The sequence below is a fragment of the Nymphaea colorata genome, chromosome 6, assembly GCF_008831285.2.
Source record: "Nymphaea colorata isolate Beijing-Zhang1983 chromosome 6, ASM883128v2, whole genome shotgun sequence".
In the NCBI taxonomy this organism is placed as follows: Eukaryota; Viridiplantae; Streptophyta; class Magnoliopsida; order Nymphaeales; family Nymphaeaceae; genus Nymphaea; species Nymphaea colorata.
This window is the reverse complement of record NC_045143.1, coordinates 23,525,036-23,543,727: the sequence shown is the minus strand read 5'-3', so window position 1 is coordinate 23,543,727 and position 18,692 is coordinate 23,525,036. Positions and strand designations below refer to the sequence as shown.

The following is an 18,692-nucleotide window of genomic DNA, read 5'->3' as shown; positions in this document are numbered from 1 at the left end:
TTACAACATAAAAGTACATGCTACTATATTTGTAATTATTAATTTAATAAGAAGCATATTTTTCAAAAATTGGACTATCTATAACATATGTATATGAAATCAAAGAAAGGGAGAGTTACCCAATGGGAAGGGAAGAGTTGAGAAGAAAAATGAGGGAAAAAGAGGAGCATGGGAAGGAGAAAGTTGGTAGACCAAACTTCATGTTTGAACATGTTTTGAACATATTTTATAACGGAAGCATATGTACATTTTGATGGATTGCTGAAAGAGCAAGATCATTCATAGAAGTAACATGAATCCTCATTATGTGATAAAATAATGGGGTGGCTTCTCTCTTCATCTGCCTTTCCACATCTACCTTCCCTTTCTTGGTACTTGAGGCATCACAATTCACTATTGACTTGCTAACTGGGTACAGTAAAAATAATGTTGAAGCAAACGCAATCAACTTCTCAAGAAACTCCAAGGTCCCCTTGCTGTCCCAATTCTGCACAAAAGCCATAAAATATTCTTATATTCATTTAAATTTATGACATAAAACCTTCTCCTTTAACACCAACAAATCTCACACACACATGCACTCACGCGCGCACACACACACAAAGTGTATTATATACACTTCCCTTATGGATTCAAAACTTGTTGCTTATTCAAGTCTTTTTCCTACAAAAAACATAGATGAATTTTATCTTTGTGTTCCAAATGCTAAGAATATGAAAACCATGCCTTTTAGAAGTGCAAATAAGATTTTTGTAAACCAAAACATTGAGGCCGCCTATTCAATGCACTAAACCTATTACAAAATTTGATTTACAAATAAAAAATACATTTTACTGTTTTTCTTTTTCATTCCTAACATGAGGATACATGAGATATGAGACTCATTTGAACTCCTGAGGCCATACAATCAAATGGCTTGATCCCTCACCAATTGGTGAAGCCAAAATTTAAGTTAGATGGAGCACCTATAGTTAATTTTTTTTTATTTGAGGAAAGGTGAAAAAGATCATTGTTCATGCACCTAAGTTAGTTTTTATCAATTAGGATGGGGGCACGTGCCACTTCAACTATGTGTAGCTCCACCCATACCCTCACCACGAGGGTCGGTGCCAACTTAGGCTTGATATTGGTGGAATGTATGAGATCTAAAAGATTATTTTCGGACAACCAAGAACAATATACTACATCAACTTCTATGTTAACGTTTTTGTTGATTCCTAAGTTTCCAAATGGATAATGCATGATGTGGACAACAGCTGTCAAGTCTCAAACTTGAGAGAGTAGCAACGTGTATTCAGCAACACACACACACACATATATATTAGAAAAAGAGGGAAAGAGAAAGAAAGAAAAAAAGAGAGGAATTCATGAACCTCCAAAATCCTGCAATCATTCGAAGAGCCATGTAAATTGTCAACCCAATCCAGATGCCAACAAAACCATATGTGGCTGACAAAATCAGCAACACAAAGATGCTTAAAATGGCTACGAAAACCTGGAAATCCATAAACATAGCTATTTTAGTTTGTCATTGAATGAGGCAGCAAGTAGAATTAGCTAAACAAAAGAATACTAAGAACATCGGCATGTATTGAATTGCATTACAAAAATCATGATGCCTTCATATTCACTCAAGGCTACATCATGTCCTAAAACATTCTTGACTCTTTTATTGTTATTTCCTGCACATAAATAGACAAAAGGGTCCATAACTCACCATAGAGTATGCTGAATAGGCAAAATCAGATGCTCCAAAATTGATTCCATCAAACACAAAGGCCATTGAATTAATAGGTTGAGTTACGGCAACAAACTGATCATTGCAAGCAGTTAGTATAAAACCCAACATTCTGAAAACTAAAAGAACAAAGCCAATATAAGAAGATTAAACTTTCAAACTATTAATTTGGTGGCAAGATGTGGTTCATCCAGTGTGCCTGATAATGCTACAATTTGAGGCATCGACAAGTTTCAAGGGAAGCATGAGACTATTAATTAAAGGTGGAAGAAATACTTAAAACTTGCACAAGCTTTTGTAAAAAGAATATGGCTTAGCTTCAGGCCATGACGCTGCCTTAATATGGATTCAATCGTGAGCCATGTGTCCATGGCAGAAATCATGCCCACCACATGATCAAAGATCTAATCTCAGCTAGTCATTTACTAAAATACAATTAATCTCACATCCCATGCTTTGCACATACAGGTATTCCGATATGCATAAGCTGCATAACACGAGGATCTTCTGTGAACAATCTTGATGTGAACTGCAAGCCAACTCCAAGAACTATTGAAAGAATCAATCCAAGTACAAAACCAAGCTGCAACATTGTAACAATTAGTAGTTAGCATTCATATATCAAAGCTCCAAGCCAACACCTCGCACTCTTATTATTTGTTCAAAATTCAATATCCCTATGGATTTGTAAGCAAATCACTGCTCTCAAGCTTGCCAAATGTAACCAAATAAATTATATGAGAAAAGACTTCAGTGTTGCAAGTGCTATTTAATACCTATAAATAATACTCAATCTAGTGACATCTTATAAACAAATTAAAAATTTTCAAAAAATAATTTCAAGCATAAGTTGGCAAAAGTTATGGTGAACCATACATATTATATATACATATGTAACATATGTATAGTATACATATAAAATCTGATATGTTTTATGAACCGTTGAAAAAAACTATAGATCTTTTATACAAACACCCTTGAAGCATAAGTTCGCCCACCTACTTGCTCCTAATAGCATTTAACAGCCTTATACATAAGACTAGCACTTGGAAAACCATGTTGGTGATGCTTTCAGTAACAAAGAATAGAACAAGTGGCATGATCTGAAACCAAGTTATCATATTTTCCATTTTCCCACATTTCAATTGCATGCCTCATTGATCAAACAAATTCTTAAGGTTTATGCTACATGTGGTAGATATAGAAAGTAGAACTAGCATGCAATAGTGATGCACTTGGTAGAACATAGTAATTTTCAAAAATTAGGACGTATGAGATGGCTAACTATCTATCGATGCAACCCAATAAAACATACACACAGGCACAAATTGTAATTCTCCAAAAGTTTAGACATATATATAAGATTGTGAAAAATCTTGGAAGACCTATAAAATGGGTTGTTAAGTCATTGATTTACATGATTTCTAGCGTTTTTCGAGCTGGAACCAAAGTTGTTAGGGGGCAGGTTGAGATCAACCAATCAAGCTAATATAGGAGTATCAATATTGGTTTAGCACTCAAACCTAAGATCCCACACACGTGAATACGTGTGCCTTAAGGGGGGGGGTAGGTTATAACACCCCAACAGTTTAATCTCGTATCAAAGATTGTGAGAATTTTGAGGAACTCATAAAAGGGATTGTTAAGTGATTGGTTGTCCGGATGTTTAGTTTTTTGTTTTTTGAGAAAGAAGCGAAGCTATTGGGGGAAGGGTTGGGATTCACCGATTAGGCTGTCACACACATACATATTAGAAAATTTGAATGGTGACTACATTTAAGTGGACACCAGTTGGCATCAAATTTGGGCCATCCGATTAGATCAAACGACCCAAATTTACCCCTTTCCTCCCTCAATCTCTCTCCCCTTGTCCTCCCTCTCATCACCAGCAGCTCCCCCTACCACCAGGGAAAGCTGCAGTGGGTCCTTCAATTGGCAGGGAGAAGTCACAAACGCTTCCCACTTTCCTTCACCCACAATGGGTTGAGGGAAGGGAGAGCCCTATCCCCTCCCCCCTCCCTCCTCCCGTCACCAGCTCCCACTGAAGCTTGCGATGGGAGGGGCAGCTGTTGGGAATCCCCTGTCCCCTCTACCCATGATCATGAGTGGAAGGAGCGCAATATATTAAAAAAATAAAAATTAGGGTCATACAAATAGACGGCCCTGGTTTGATGTATGTTTTTTTGATGTATGTTTTTGAATGGTCGGGACTTTTATATATATATATATATATATATATATATATATATATATATTGACAAGTGATTTCAAACTAACATATGATAATAATCACATCAAGAAACAAAAAATGTCACTTTCAAATAATCAATAAGGCATTCCTGAAATCAAAAGTGCTAGAGTAATATGTTAAATTTTGGTAGTTTTTGAGATCCCTACTCCTAATTAATAACTAGAATTGTACATGGACATGGCAAGCTATTACAGAGTATATCAAAGTAAAATAGCAAGAAAATTTATAATTCCATTATTTCATAACTTAGACAAACTTGGATGTCGTTTGACATATCATGAATATGTTGAGGTAAAAATAAACAAGATGAGCTAAATTTGGGATTACCTGCAAGACTCTGGATGCAATTATTCTTGCCTTATCATGTTCTCCTTTGGCAAATGCACCTGCAAGTATTGCCTACCATGACACGAAGGCAGATATTAGTTTCTACATGTGGAAAAGACAACTAGCAACAAAATGTGAAGTTATGGCAAGACCATGTGAAATAAAAATAATAACTAACATTCAAAACTAATGCAAGGAAAAAGACAACTAGCAACAAAATTTGAAGTTATGGCAAGACCATATGAAATAAAAATAATAACTAACATTTAAAACTAATGCAAGACCATGCATGTGACTACCATATTTACCTCACAAGAAGTATAGAACTGCTCAAGAAAGTTACCATGTTTGCATATGCCAAGAGACACACATGCACATAGTATCTTGATAAATTTTGGACATGATTCTTTGTTCCCATTCAAGAAGAAAAACCTATTAATACACATTAATATATCAAATGATAAACTGTGAAATTCTAGTTTAAACTTTTATATTTCTAAAGAATTAATCTTAGTGCCTAAAAATCCTTAAACATTAGAGTGACATCAAATAAAACTTTCTTTTAAATACCAAAAAATGTACATTTTTGTGATAACAAATTTTTCAAACACCCAAGCATTTGATTGAATAGTCCAAGATGGCAAATGAAGATGACACAAGTATGGAAACAGTAATGAACCAAAGTATTGATAAAATTGTTGTGGAGGCACACTATACACTAGATTAGGGTATGAAACAATTATGTCCATAAAAGTAAATACATATACACATGCATATTTGAATGATTACAGTACGTCAATCTTTCATAACTTTAAGCAATAAAACCTGAATATTATCTTACACCCAAACTCTTGAACAAGTCTGAAACATTATAAGCAAAAGCATCAAATAGTAAAATTAAGTTGAAAATATTGAAATGTAAATCAGATGCTAAAAGAAAATTTTAAGTGAGCGGAAGTGGGTAGGAAAAAAAAACTCATAGTTGCAAAGGAAAAACAATGACAGTCTTGACGGTATCTAGAAGCTCCAAAGATTTTCCTAAAAAAGACAAATTTTCAAATTAATACCACAGGAAGCCACGCCAATAAATGCCCAAAAATTATACACACACACACACACACACATATATATATATAAACATTCACTTTTTCTTTAAAAGATCATTCTTCTTACTCTAAACCCAATGCTTTAACAAGCCAAAATAATTTACCTGCCCAGCAATTGCTAAGCCATCAGCAAGAAGTGAAGTTGCTAACCATACTTGCAAGCAGATCTGAAATGCTGCCATTGGTATTGCTCCTTGACGGGCAGCCAAAGACGCAGATAGTGTTACACAAAATGTTACTGCTATGACTCGGGCAAGTAGCAGAAATCCTACCAATAGCATAGGTCGACAACATTAACATAAATTTATCAATACAAAGAATAAAGAAACGACAATGAAGGATGGGTGTTGTTTCTACTTTTCAAAAGTGAAAACATAGAAAGTTCACTAGAAGGTGCATGGCATACAAAGAGAAAGACTACACCGGCACACAGAAGTAAAGACATGCACATATGGCAGTGGACATGCAAAATGCCAGCCAGTTACTTGACCTTATAAGGTGTGTGCATGAGTTTCTCTACTTGCTATGTAAAAAGTGCAACAATTTCCAATGTCCACAACAAATATCTAGATCAAAAAAGGCTATACAAAAATTAACATTTTATGAAATCATAAATGCCAAGTTCGTAATTGGCTATGTTTCAAGGTCAAGAACACATAGGATTAAATATGGTTTATTGAGAGTGTCGTGAAATAAAAAAAACAAGACAAATAAAGCATAATAATATGTAAATAGTTTGATATAAGATGTAGTTCATACATAGAGTTCCCATGTAAAAGAGATACATCATGTTGCTACTCAAAGTTATCATATTGCTATTTTTTTGATAATTTATGTTTAAAATTTATTAAAATGAAAAAAGGATATTAGAAGAAAATTGTGACTTTCACCATCAGGGACAAAAAAAGCAGCAAATCATGAACAGTTATGTTCTTACCACTTTTCAGAAACCTGTCAAATCCTAGTTCTTTGATGCTAGTTGGTAAGAGTTGAACTTGTGTGCTTAATTTCCACAACAATATGCACACAATCAAGTACCTATTATGAAACATGTTAGCAAATAAACCATATACACATTTATTAGTAAACAAACAATTTCAAAAATATGCAGTACTTACTGAGAAGAAATATGAGCAATTGCAGCACCAGTAACACCTAACTTGAATATGAACATGAGAATGGGATCTAAAATAATGTTTATTGCATCTCCAACCACTAGAAAAAGTAAAAGAGTTAGAAAACAAAGAATAACCAAAGACAAGATATCAGAAAAGGAAGAGAGAAAAAAGTGGATCCATTTCAGAAAGAATTAATGTCTTAAGCAAAAAGATTAAAAACTATTACACATTTCACTTATGTGCACATCTACTAATTGTCATAAGCAATAGTGATAAGAAACCTTTTATAACTAGGGAATTCCAAAAAAAAATAAGCAAAAACAAGTTGCATCACATAAAGGTAGATACTCAAGAATTTGAGAGTTGCAATAGAATTGCCTGAAGGGATTGCACCACTACCTTGTTAAAGGAATGGTAAATAAACGGCCTTCTATTTAGAATACTTCATGAAAAAAAAATATCTTGAACAAAATCTAAAGATGGAAAGTATTAGGCTCATGTATATAGATTGTGGGTAAAACAGAAAAAACATAAAAAAGAGATTGGCAATAGATTTGTATAATTAAAAAAATAGACACAGGATTGAACTTTGCCATGAAAAAGGGTAGAAGCCATGAAATGGTTTCAAGTGACCTCAGTTTACTACTTGGGTGTCTCATACTCGTTTGCCTCCTCTGCTTGGTACATTCATCTGGAACATTTGTTATTTTTTTGAAAAAAAAATCTATTTTGACAAGAAAATAAAAAAAAAAAGTTTTAGAATATTTAATTTACCAAGGAAGTTAACAATGACAATCTTGGGATTTCAAAGCCTCCCAAGTTTCAGATTAAATATATGTGGAGGTTTTCTTATCCAAAAACAAGGATTGCTTGCTCTGTCATTGCAGTTTAAAAATCTAAATATTTGCAAGTCAGTTTTTACTCTTTGGTGAATTAGTATTTGAAATTTTTGTTGAAGTAAGATCTCTAATATATTTAATTTAAGCCTTTATTTTTTACATAAGTTATTTGTCATAAAGAGAAAAAACATATTTTAACTTTCATTCTTGCTTCACATATTTATTTTTCTTTATTAGATAAAATCATGTGGATATAAAGAAGATGGTGAATAAGATAACAAGGTCAATGCTAGTTAACTCTACAACATGAATTTAAGAAGATAAGATGGCTATAGTTAATGATGTCCTATGACATCTATAATTCTTTTATGTATTTGGCAAACCCATAGACTAACCAATCAATAAATTTATTTCAATGAAAATCATTCCATACTAAAATGATTCAGTCCCTTATCTTAAAAGTTAAGCAAAAAATATTGGTAACTTAATTTCATGTATATGTATTTTATATACTCATCTCTCAAACATCATTCTTTAGTGTTATTTATTTAAAAAGTCAAGCCCATGTTAATTTGATCTTATTTCCATTGTTTTCTTGTATGTTAGCACCAAATTTAAGCATCCTATCAGCTTCAAACAAAAAAAAAAGCAATCAACCAAGTAACATATGACCTTCAAATATTTTAAATTACCAGTTGCGTAAAGAGGGGTCTTGGTGTCCCTAAATCCACGAAATACCCCTTGGCTAGCTAAGGACAAAAGAACTGCAGGTGCACCAAGCGACCTCAAAGTCATGTACTTTTGTGCTGGACTTAACATGGGAGATTCCTATCATCACGAGAAAAGACGAAAAAAGTTATCACTATTGATGTTGATTGCACCAAGTTGTATTATTGTCAACGTTATACAAGAAGTAGGTCAAGGAGATTCTAGCCGTCCTCATGCCTCGTAGTAATGACATGAAAAGATATGAAACTGGTGAATGGTAATGCAATCTAGTTGACCAAGAAAGACTGTTCATAAAAAGAAAAAAAAAATGTTGTCCATTTGTTACATATACCTGAAGTAAAATGAGCTTGAGTTAATCATGTTGAAGTAGCGTATCTCAATAAGCAGTCCTTGGATTTTGGAATTTTGAAAGTTTGTTGCAAAAATAGAAAATTTTCAACTACCCAAAACCTTTAAGATGAATTAATGTAAATGCATATATGGCTGCATTTTTATATGTTAACTAATTACATAATCATGTATAGTTATAAACAATAAAACATAGACATGTTTTTTTTGCAAAATTAGAGTGATTTTCATTTTGTTTTATTTTTTATACATTTTTTGGTTATTTTTATTTTTGAAGATCTTTGACTTGATAGAATATGTTCTATGAAGCTTTAAGATATGACCACTAATTTTTGCATGTTATTTCTTTAGGATTTTTAACAGTAAGACAAAAGGCAAATGAGTTTTAAGTACTCTGCACTTTTAGTACATTTATCCAATAAAACCACTATGAGTTCTATAAGTTATCCAATTTAAAATGTTTGTATTCATGAAAGCAAAAATAGCGTCCAATGACATTAAAATTAAGTTTTACCAAATTAAAGTTCGTTAGTCCTTTTCAAAAACTTAAGACTACATGATCACTCTATTCAAACAGTTGAAATTATAAAAATATCAACAAAAGAAAAGGGAAAGCTTTCTTATTTAAATAGAAGTTGTTTTTTTCTTGTGTATAATTTTAGAAGGAATTATACAAAAATAAAATGATGAGAAAAATGTAACTTTTAATCGAAAAAACATTTACTTACAGAATTCACTCCCATGAAGTTTAAGATAGGTTTTGCACCAATAATTAGTAAAGTTGCTTGAAGGATGCCTAGAACTCCACCAATTACTAATGCAGAAGACACTGATGGGTAGTATCTTTTCTCATCCTTCATCTTTTGATCGATGCTTGAAATGCATGAAGACTTATATGCTTCTGCAAAATCTAAAGCAATCAATATCATTATAGCAAATAGAAAGTAGAATGAAAAGTGACCAAGCAGTTGTGTACACCAAATGTGGCAACACATATTTTCTTCTTCCATCACACCACTTTTGTATTGGATTAGGTAATTGACATACCAACTTTTGGCAACAACTCTTTCATCTCTTCTTCTTTTCTAATTCCCTTTTCCAACTCCAAGTTAGTTAATTCATTAGTAGGTACTTGGCATGTTGCATCTTCTTCTGCCACAAATGATGTGGTAACACTTACAAGTGGGAAGATTGCAATCCGTGAGGCTTGATTAAACACTGCAATAGCAACTCCTACAGCAGCAAGTTCTACTGGACCTGTTGTTTTTATCAATGGGAGGTCATGAAAATGAAATTGAAACATAATAACCATATGTTTACAACCTACAAATGCGAAAAACATTGAAAAATAGAAGGAAGAACTAGACGATGAGGAAAAAAAATCTTAGAGATTTAATGATATCTAAATTGAAACATGGTGCATCAATTATGTAATGTACAAAAGCAATAAGAATGTTAAGTCAATGTTGTAAAATATGTTAATTTATAATAAAAAATATAACTTGTGTATCTAGCAAGAGCATCACACATGCATATGCACACACAAAAACATGTGCAAATATTAAAATGTAAAAAAATTGAAAATTATCAATAAAAAAGTTTACATTTTTCAGTAAACTGACATGCAAACAACTCTCATGAACTTTCAACTATCAGGTAATTCCATGTTTGAAATTGTTTCAGTATGTTAATGAGCAATATGTATCCTAACTATCTGAATGCATTCATTCTTCATTAAGAAGAAGCTAAACATGAAAGTAACTTTTACAGTTTTATATGCCCGTGTAATTATACAACAAAAGATGAACATATATTGAAATATGACTACTACATACCCCTAAAGTAAGTATCTTATATCCTTCGACTAGCATAGAAAATTATTGTAACAAACAAAAATAAGAAAAAACAGAAACAATATAATGTTTTCCTTGAAAACATTGTTTACGTTATATGTAATATTTATACAAGCATATATATGTATATGTATAGATGTGTTTATTTGTTATCTCTAACTATTTTAACATGTAGACACACATGCTTGTGCATGTATAACTTGTACACCCTCCATGAATTAAAAAAAAAAAAAATCATGGTGTTCATCTTCAAGACATGTCTAAGAAATATTGACCAGCCTATAGACACAATAATGCTGATATTATGTGGAGATTTTAACACAAAAACACCAATCACCTTAAGTTGTACCATGATCAGTTGTTAATGCTCTCAAAGCTAGTTGAGGCAGGTCATACTGGCTTGTGACTACCAAAACCAACAAGCTAAAAGTAGTAAAATACGACCACCTACACACATGAGTCATGATTTTTGCATAAGGCTAGAACATAGCAGGCATGAGCAGATGGAGTTAGAGTAGGCATTTTTCGCATAAAATAGAGTTCCTTTCCTACAAGGGTTACTCACATGATAGAATGCTGGCCACACCTAGACATACTATAAGTTGGTTAACTAGAGCCGGTGGCCAAGTCAAAAGAACTAATATTTTAAGATGTTCTCATCAACTAGATTGACATCTTCTAAGTCTATGAGGGAGGCCCTTATCCCTACTAAAAGAAAGTTGAACAATGAAACTTCTTAGACCTACATAAAATGGAAAACAAGTTTCTATGGTCATGCACTTATTTTGTTTGTCCATGAGTATTTCTCTAAAAACTCATCAAGATGATAGTAGGTAAATGAGAAATATAAGAATTCTCAACACAAGAAACTGATTTACAAAAATGTAAGTATTATGGCACCCTTGCACTTGCGACCTTGTCCTTGCTAGGACTAACTATGTTATTGCCCTTGAGAGTGAATCCAACTCATAACAACTATCTCCTTGTGGCAAGTATAGCTCTACTGAAATAAACATAGAACAAAACAAAACTTAGTATAGCTACCAACTTGGCCTCCAAATATCATCTAACTTCTTTTTTTGCTCAAAATGAAAAAGCATACCATGAAGAGATCAACCAACACCTTGACCATGGGAAGATTTTGATGTGTGCAGTTTAAGAGGAGGACATGGAAACTCGACATGCTTCTATTCTCACAAAATGTTAAGTTGTAATTACAAATAACACACACAAAATCACACCCATAGACAACCACAGTACATAAACATATACAAGTGTGATTGAGAAGAAGAGGAGAAATGCACATTAATCAAGTCAAGACACATGCAAGAGAGGAGGGCATGGGCTTACTAGACAAAAGTGCCTTTGGTATTATTGTTACTAGCAGAAATAATTTCAATAAAAAATTTTGTAATATTTGCAAACTTCAAGGCATCATAACTGTAATCTTATGAGTTATGAAGTGTTTAAACACTTATTATGAACCAAAGTTCTATTTTTCACAAAAGCATTAAGTTCTAGTTACAAATAGTACACACCCACCCACATGTATAGACGACCACAATACATACGCGTATACATAGTGTGGTTATGAGAAGAAGACATGATTAATTAAGTCAAGCAACATGCAAAAGAGGCAAGAGCATGAACTTAGTAGTCAAACGCATGCCTTTTGGTATTATTGTTGCCATCGGAAATAATTTTAGTAAACAACAATTTGTAATATTGCAACCTTAAAGGCAACATAACAATTTTCATAAATTATGAAGTGTTTTAACACTTATTATGAACCAAAGAAAACAGCCACTAACAATAGCAGCTGACAGATTGCATGCAACACAAGCAAGAGAATCAGACCTATTTGCCCAATAAATGCAGTATCCACTAAAGATGCAATTGGATCAGCTGTTAAAGCCAGTGCTGCAGGAAATGCGATCTGTGCAATTTCTATGCCCAGCTCATCCATCCTGAAAACAAGCCTGATAAGAAATATAACCATTTGGTAAGCCACACAAAACAAGAAATAAAATTTATCTACTAAAACTTCAAAACTGATAGCAATAATATTTAGAACACAAGTCATTTACAACAAAAAAAAAGTATAGGTTAACAACCTCTAAAAAGCATCAAAACTAGAAAATGAGATTGATGGTGATGGCTTCAAAATGACTGACTTTGGTAGCTTTTTCATTGAAATTTAAATGCTCCATGGAGGTCAAGATCATAAAGAGAACATGTAAAGGACTTTATTATCATCTTTTCTGGTGGGAATTGACTGGCTTCATTCACATTACAGGGACAACAGAAAGTAGAAATAGCCAAAGAACCTCCTCAAAGAGCTGCTATCAAAGTTGCCACTAGCCTAATCATTAAGTTTGTTAACATTATCATGTGAATGCATGATGAACCTGAGAACAGCTTCACCATTGCAAGAGAATAAACTAGCAATAATCACATAATCAAATATGTGGCTCATAATAAGCCATTTTTCTATTTGAATGTTGATTTTTACATTAGTGGAACCTGGAATCAACTTGCTATCATCATGTCATTAAGAGAAGATGGTATAATGACTATGACATAGGAAACCTCTACCTAACAGTAGGGACCCTTTTTCTCATAACCAAGCAGCTTGCTTTCTTAGGGCCACAATTCTCAAGGTACTCAACTATATGGAACAACAATCTGAATGAAGTTATCATATCAAAAACCACCTTTTCAGGCAATTACTAACAAGAGTTAAAGCAAAATTTGAGTTGCTTAAGATAATATGAAGATTCTGCAAATGCCTTCGCCTTTTTGGCGCTCCAAGACCAAAAAAAATGCCCATCTCTCATTTTATCTCAGTACAAGCATCCACTATGTAAATGGTCTACAAAACGAAGAGGGAAAACTGCTAATTCGAAATCCATTCTGCTGGACCTACAAACTATGATGCCAAAAGAAGAACAGTAGTTGTGAATCCACACAATGCCACAATGGTGAACATGTTATGGTGGGCCCTGCTAAGCGATGACCCATTTCCCTCTTTCTACTCTATGAACAAACAAGCAACAAAAGCAAAGAAAGAAAATGTTAGAAGAAAATTACGGGTGCATGCTTAAATGCCCACAAATTCGGTGAAGCTTGTTGTGCGACCATATGCATACAGTGACTAGCATATGACCACTGAGAGAAAGTTCCTTCAGCAATATATAAAAAGAAGGAATCCTTTTTTGGTTTCTTGCTCTTTTGCAAGATGATAAAAGAGATGAAACAAGACAGATACTTCATGCTGGCAGATGAACTAACCGCCAACCAAATGCAAACCTTCTGCTGAAAAAAACTCTTTGATTATTTACCATATCTAAGTAGAAAAGGAGAAGAACATGCAACAAATAACCAGCTCTTGTCTGCCAGATCGCATGCTTGCTGCAAATATGAGACGCAGCGACCCACAACATGGTGGTGAAGGCAAGTAGTACCTCGACTTGAATTTTTTATTTATTTTTTTTTTTTAGGAAAAAGGGCCGTATGCAGCAACAATCAAGAAGGAAAAGAGAAAACACATATTCTTGCTAATTGTTGCGTCTGTTTACTTGGAGATGAGAACAAACCAGCAGCCTTCATTTTTTTTCTCTTCTACTTATCTACCTTCTTTAGTTGTTTACCAGAGTTCTTGATATCTAGATTACCTTCCTAATGAAGATTTTCTAGACATTCCAGACAATTGATCGAAACTAGCAAGAAATTTTGGACAACATATGGTTTTTGCTTCTCCATTTTCTCGGCTAATTTAATCGGAGATATGCGGAAAGGGGTTGTTCCAACTTTTAACGACCAAATTTCTACGTATACAGAAAAGAAAAAGCTAATAATGAAGCCCTAATGCCTCATCAGGGAATGTCAAATTCTTCTGCTGGGACATTCTTCTACATATATCTGCACTGTGCACAATATGAGTTTGCCACGGGTCTCCTTTTTCTCTCTCTCACTCTCTTGTGTGTGTGATATATATATATATATATATGAATTAAAATCAGTTGGCCAGCCTCTATGATCAGATTGTTTTTTTATATTTTGCAATGCTAAAACTATCACAAATAGTTCAATCCACGAGGGCAGTCAATCGGCCAAGGTTTCTTGTCATGGAATGAACCATTTATAAAAATTTCTAATGTTGTAAATTAAAGAAAACTATCTGCCCATAAAGGTAGAACACTGATTTCAATATATATATATATATATATATATATATATATATATATATATATATATATATATATAGATTCCTCGCCTTGGCTTTGCAACCAAGGAAACATTGGCTACTGCAGGCCTTCCAATTGGACAAGTACACTTTCTTAAATTAAAAGGTACAAAAAAAAAAGGACAAGACTCTCAACGCTCCGGACGTCAAGCAGGGGAGGTACCTATCTCATTAGAAAGAATGTAAGGCAGAGCCAGAAAATTTTGGATAATAGGCATCAGTTATAAGATTTTAAACTTTTAAAAGCCACCAATATATAAATAAAAAGATTGTCCCAAAATATCAATTATGAAAATATGCATTTTCATGGGTTTGTGTATATTGCCTACAAAGTGCACACTATGCCCATGGAGAAGGACATGGTTGTTACTTCCTCTTCACTATCTGCGGCCTCCTCCGCGGCCCCATACCCCCAAACCCCACCCCCTCCCCCCCCTACCCCCCTTTTTTTTTTCTTTTAATAGATAAAATTTGTTGCTCCACCACTAAGTGTGGAGCCTATTTCAAATTGAAAATAAATTATGAGCAAAAGTTTGATTGGTAGAAAACTTTTTGGAAAGGGAAGGAAAAGAAAAGTAAACAAATTCATGGATGATGTTTGTATATTGAAGCAATGATGCCTTTCGATAGATAATGTCGGAGATGTTGGTGCTGACTATGAAGTCAGTTTTTGTTCACTTTTTATTCGTGTGGTTATGTTCACATTATCCTAGCAATTAGGATAACGTACCTAATTGCCATAGCATCTGCAGTAAAAGAATATTTGTCTTTCTTTAGAAAACTATCCGACGGGTGCTTGTCCTTGTCTTAATTTATACAACAAACCCTGAAACTTTCATTGAAACTGAACCCAGTGGTCGACTTTCTTTACTTTGTAAGACGATCGATCAGAAGCCTTTGAGGTCCAAAAGATGAGAAGAACGAAAAATGATAAACGGGTAAAAGGATTGCACAAGATAAAGGGTAAGCTCAATGATGGGAAGGTTATATGTTGGGGCCCCAAACATAGGATTGTAGGTTCCAGCCTTAAAATGATAAAAATGCACTGTTATGGAAAAAAAAAAGGAAAGTAGAAAAACGGTTTTTTTTTTTTTCCTTTTTGAAGGCAGAAATACTTTCCAAACCGAACATGCAGGCAGGCGTTTATCTACTGAACTTTGAGAAAAACTTACTGCTCTCTAAAAAATATAGAATTGTAAAAGGTTGTGTTTGGCATTAACAAGAAGCTGTTGTTATATAAATGAATTAAGTATTTACTTTTTGTCTTTCCATATATTTTTTAGTTCAAAGAAGATAATAATTAATGATGATGATGACGACATGATGTTGTTGATAGTGGTGCTAAGGAGAGGGATCTAATTAGTAATTAATGTCATTTTCAACATGGCAATTACTGTTTTAAAAGAAAATGCTGGGACCCAATTATGATCATGGGCAAGGATATGGGGTTACCTCATGAGCGTATACAGGGCTGCACACGAGCTGAGTCGAGCTCGAGCTTGGATCGAACTTAACTCGTTTAACCAATTTAACTTGTTTAGGCATTAACTCGTGTAAGCATTAACTTGTTTAACTCGTGTAAGTGTTAACTCATGTAACTTGTGAAATTTTGTTTTAGCCTTAAAAGTTAAAACGAGTGATTCATAGAACCGGTTTTGTCACTGGTTTGCGAGTTGAGTCGAGTATAAAGGAATCGAGATCTTGACACTCAAACTCGACTCATCTATTGTTTTGAGTATCTTTGTAAGCTCGAATTCGGCTAATTTATAAACTAATGGAGCACAAGCCGAGTTTTTCGAGTAAGTTTGAGTCAAACCCAAGTTGGTTCGGCTAGTTGTGCAGTTGTATGAGCGTACCAACTCAGATACTAGCAACCCCACATGAACATGCGTCATGCGATAGAACTTTCCTTTTTTCTTTTGTGGATGAGCTAACCAATTAAGAAAATGTTGAAAGAGACTCAAGTGGATTATGTATACCTTGCGGTACACAAACTTAGGAAAATGCTTTTGGTTAATGAAAAAATGAAACTTTTTGTATAAACAAAAAAAGAAACTGAAAAAAGTAAAAAAAAAATTATGAAAGACATTTTTTTAATAATTCTTAAAACATCCCCCTACCTGTTTTTCTTTCTGGACCGGTGCACACAACTTATTCTCGAAAGAGACCACAGGAAGACATGCTTCATCAGTGCAAATGAGGCCATCGATGTGCTTTGTAAGGTCACTTAGCTGGAGCACAACATCTTATTTTCTTACCAGTCTCCTTTTTTCTTTTCATCTTCCCCAGAAAAGTTTCTTAGAAGAAATCATGATATCTTAGTCTCAAATTAAGAGGTGCTCACTACTTGTAAGGAGCATGGCCCTAAATAAAACTTGCGTCAATTCAAGGAGGCACGTAACAACAGGGTTTAGAAGGACATGGAGAACTCTTATATATATGTGAAGCGGAAGCATGGAACAAATTGTTTTCAAGATGATGCAAGTAGGAAGCAATTGCATTTAAGGTCATTAAACAGGGGTGGTGCTAGAAATTTTTTATGAGGAAGGCTGAATTAAAGTTTTTAAATTTTGACTAAGGCCGAAATATCATTTTTCAAAATTTTTATATACTACAAATGTAATTTTTAAAATTTATATGTAAATTTAAAAAAAATTAAGGTGAGGCCAAGGCCTATGCAAGCCCCACCTTGGCTCTGCCCCTGATGAAATTAGTAATTGGAACCATACGTAGAACATTAGCATGGCTGGCCCTACACAAGGATGACTATACAAATCTAGAGATGATCCAAATTTTTGTTTGGTTGGGTGCTGGTACATGAACCAGCTTCGGCCAATGGCCAGTAAGCGACTAGCCGCTGGTCCTAGTGGCATGGTGGTGCTCTACACCGATGAAGGCCTCGACCTTAAGGTTAAGGGAAGAAAGGTGGAGGAGCTTCGATTCTCACACAGGTAGTAGGATTTCCTTCCACTCACATGAAAACCACTAGGAGTCGCTTGGCCAACAAGAATGGTTTGTTATAATTTCATGGATCTCACCGCTTCGTGCAACATTTTATTACTGTGTTTTATGAATCTGCCCTAATATTTAGGGTAGATTCACTAACAACTATTTTTTTGTTTTTTAAAATAGCCATTTAGGTTAGCAAAGATATTAAGGGAAGGAAATTGAAAGAAAGAAATGAACATAGTCCCACTGATTATAGGTGGGAGACAGAAATGTGAAACCAAGTCCCACTGATTATAGAGGTGAAGTAAATGCATAGGACAAGGATAATTCATCCAAAGGGTAGTCTAGTTCTCTTTCCGTCCTTTGTCTCTGTTTATTATGAAGGACGATGGGTTTAGGATGCCTGGTCTATGTGTGCATCGGTACAGTTACATGTGGGTAGGGCTGCACAACGAGTCGAGCCAGCTCGTCAAAATGTCCAAGAAACATCAATATAGAATTAAGCAATTTGAGGTAGTCTTTGTGGGCACTTGTCCTCCTCACAAGCCCATATCTGCTTCCTTTGTTGCTTAATGTCATACAAGTGCCTTCAAACGCACGCACGCCAACAATGGACTCATGACAAAAGAGATGATTCAAGATCAAAATTACGAGCCACTTTATAAGTGCAATTGGCACTACTTGCTTGATCGATCGGCTGAAAAATTCTGATCTGGAACAGATAAAATATTAGCTCAAAGATAGTTCTTTATATATATATATATATATATATATATATATATATATATATATATATATATAAAGAACTATCCTTGAGCTTTTTGTTTTCCCACTTTATTGTCGTAGAAGGCCTTTCACAATTCTTTTACAAAAATGACAGGGTCAGGGCGAACACAGGAGCAGTGAACACCAAGTGGCATCCTGGTTGCATTGGGAACATACTGGTATCAGTGAGCTGCAACTCATTTCCCCAACATAAAGCCAAAGACATGCAGTAAGTTAAACCCAAAGGAAGACTAAAATGGTAGCTAGCAATCATGTTTTGCAAACAAAAACTGCAACAAAAGTAAGCGCATCTTGGTCTTAAGAATTACCTCCAATCGTTGAAGTATAGGCTATTGCTGTTGCTCTCCATTAGGCTGCTTCTTCAATCAACGCTTTGAATCTTAACTTGACCTCAACGAATTT

At 34.2% G+C, this 18,692-nt stretch overlaps 1 protein-coding gene and 1 non-coding gene across 4 annotated transcripts; one reads left to right on the top strand and one right to left on the bottom strand.

The window, feature by feature from the left end:
* Positions 1 to 258: 258 nt before the first annotated feature.
* On the bottom strand, positions 259 to 18,681 carry LOC116256248 (protein DETOXIFICATION 42-like). Of its 3 annotated transcripts, none has more exons than XM_031632552.1 (13): positions 18,599 to 18,681; positions 12,167 to 12,288; positions 9,504 to 9,713; positions 9,185 to 9,366; positions 8,072 to 8,207; positions 6,541 to 6,637; positions 6,360 to 6,460; positions 5,527 to 5,690; positions 4,317 to 4,388; positions 2,205 to 2,321; positions 1,718 to 1,813; positions 1,374 to 1,495; positions 259 to 487 (listed from the first exon to the last, which is right to left on the bottom strand). In XM_031632552.1, the coding sequence occupies exons 1-13, from the start codon at positions 18,637 to 18,639 to the stop codon at positions 445 to 447; spliced, it is 1,503 nt and encodes a 500-aa protein (XP_031488412.1). In that variant the 5' UTR covers positions 18,640 to 18,681; the 3' UTR covers positions 259 to 444. The 3 variants fall into 3 exon arrangements, with proteins under 3 accessions (XP_031488412.1, XP_031488413.1, XP_031488414.1); XM_031632553.1 differs by having other exon boundaries at positions 9,185 to 9,357; XM_031632554.1 differs by lacking the exon at positions 1,718 to 1,813 and having other exon boundaries at positions 1,374 to 1,449.
* LOC116256937 (U6 spliceosomal RNA) lies at positions 17,249 to 17,352 on the top strand. The gene has a single exon (XR_004173257.1). It is a non-coding gene; the product is annotated as a U6 spliceosomal RNA (small nuclear RNA).
* Positions 18,682 to 18,692: the final 11 nt, after the last annotated feature.

Coding starts and splice junctions, on each gene's coding strand:
- LOC116256248 (XM_031632552.1), bottom strand. CDS start 18,639: ATGGAGAGCAACAGCAATAGCCTATACTTCAACGATTGGAG. Junction 9,367..9,503: donor AGAGTTGTTGCCAAAAGTTG/GTATGTCAATTA, acceptor TGATTGCTTTAG/ATTTTGCAGAAGCATATAAG. Junction 6,638..8,071: donor GACCCCTCTTTACGCAACTG/GTAATTTAAAAT, acceptor TACTTTTTCTAG/TGGTTGGAGATGCAATAAAC.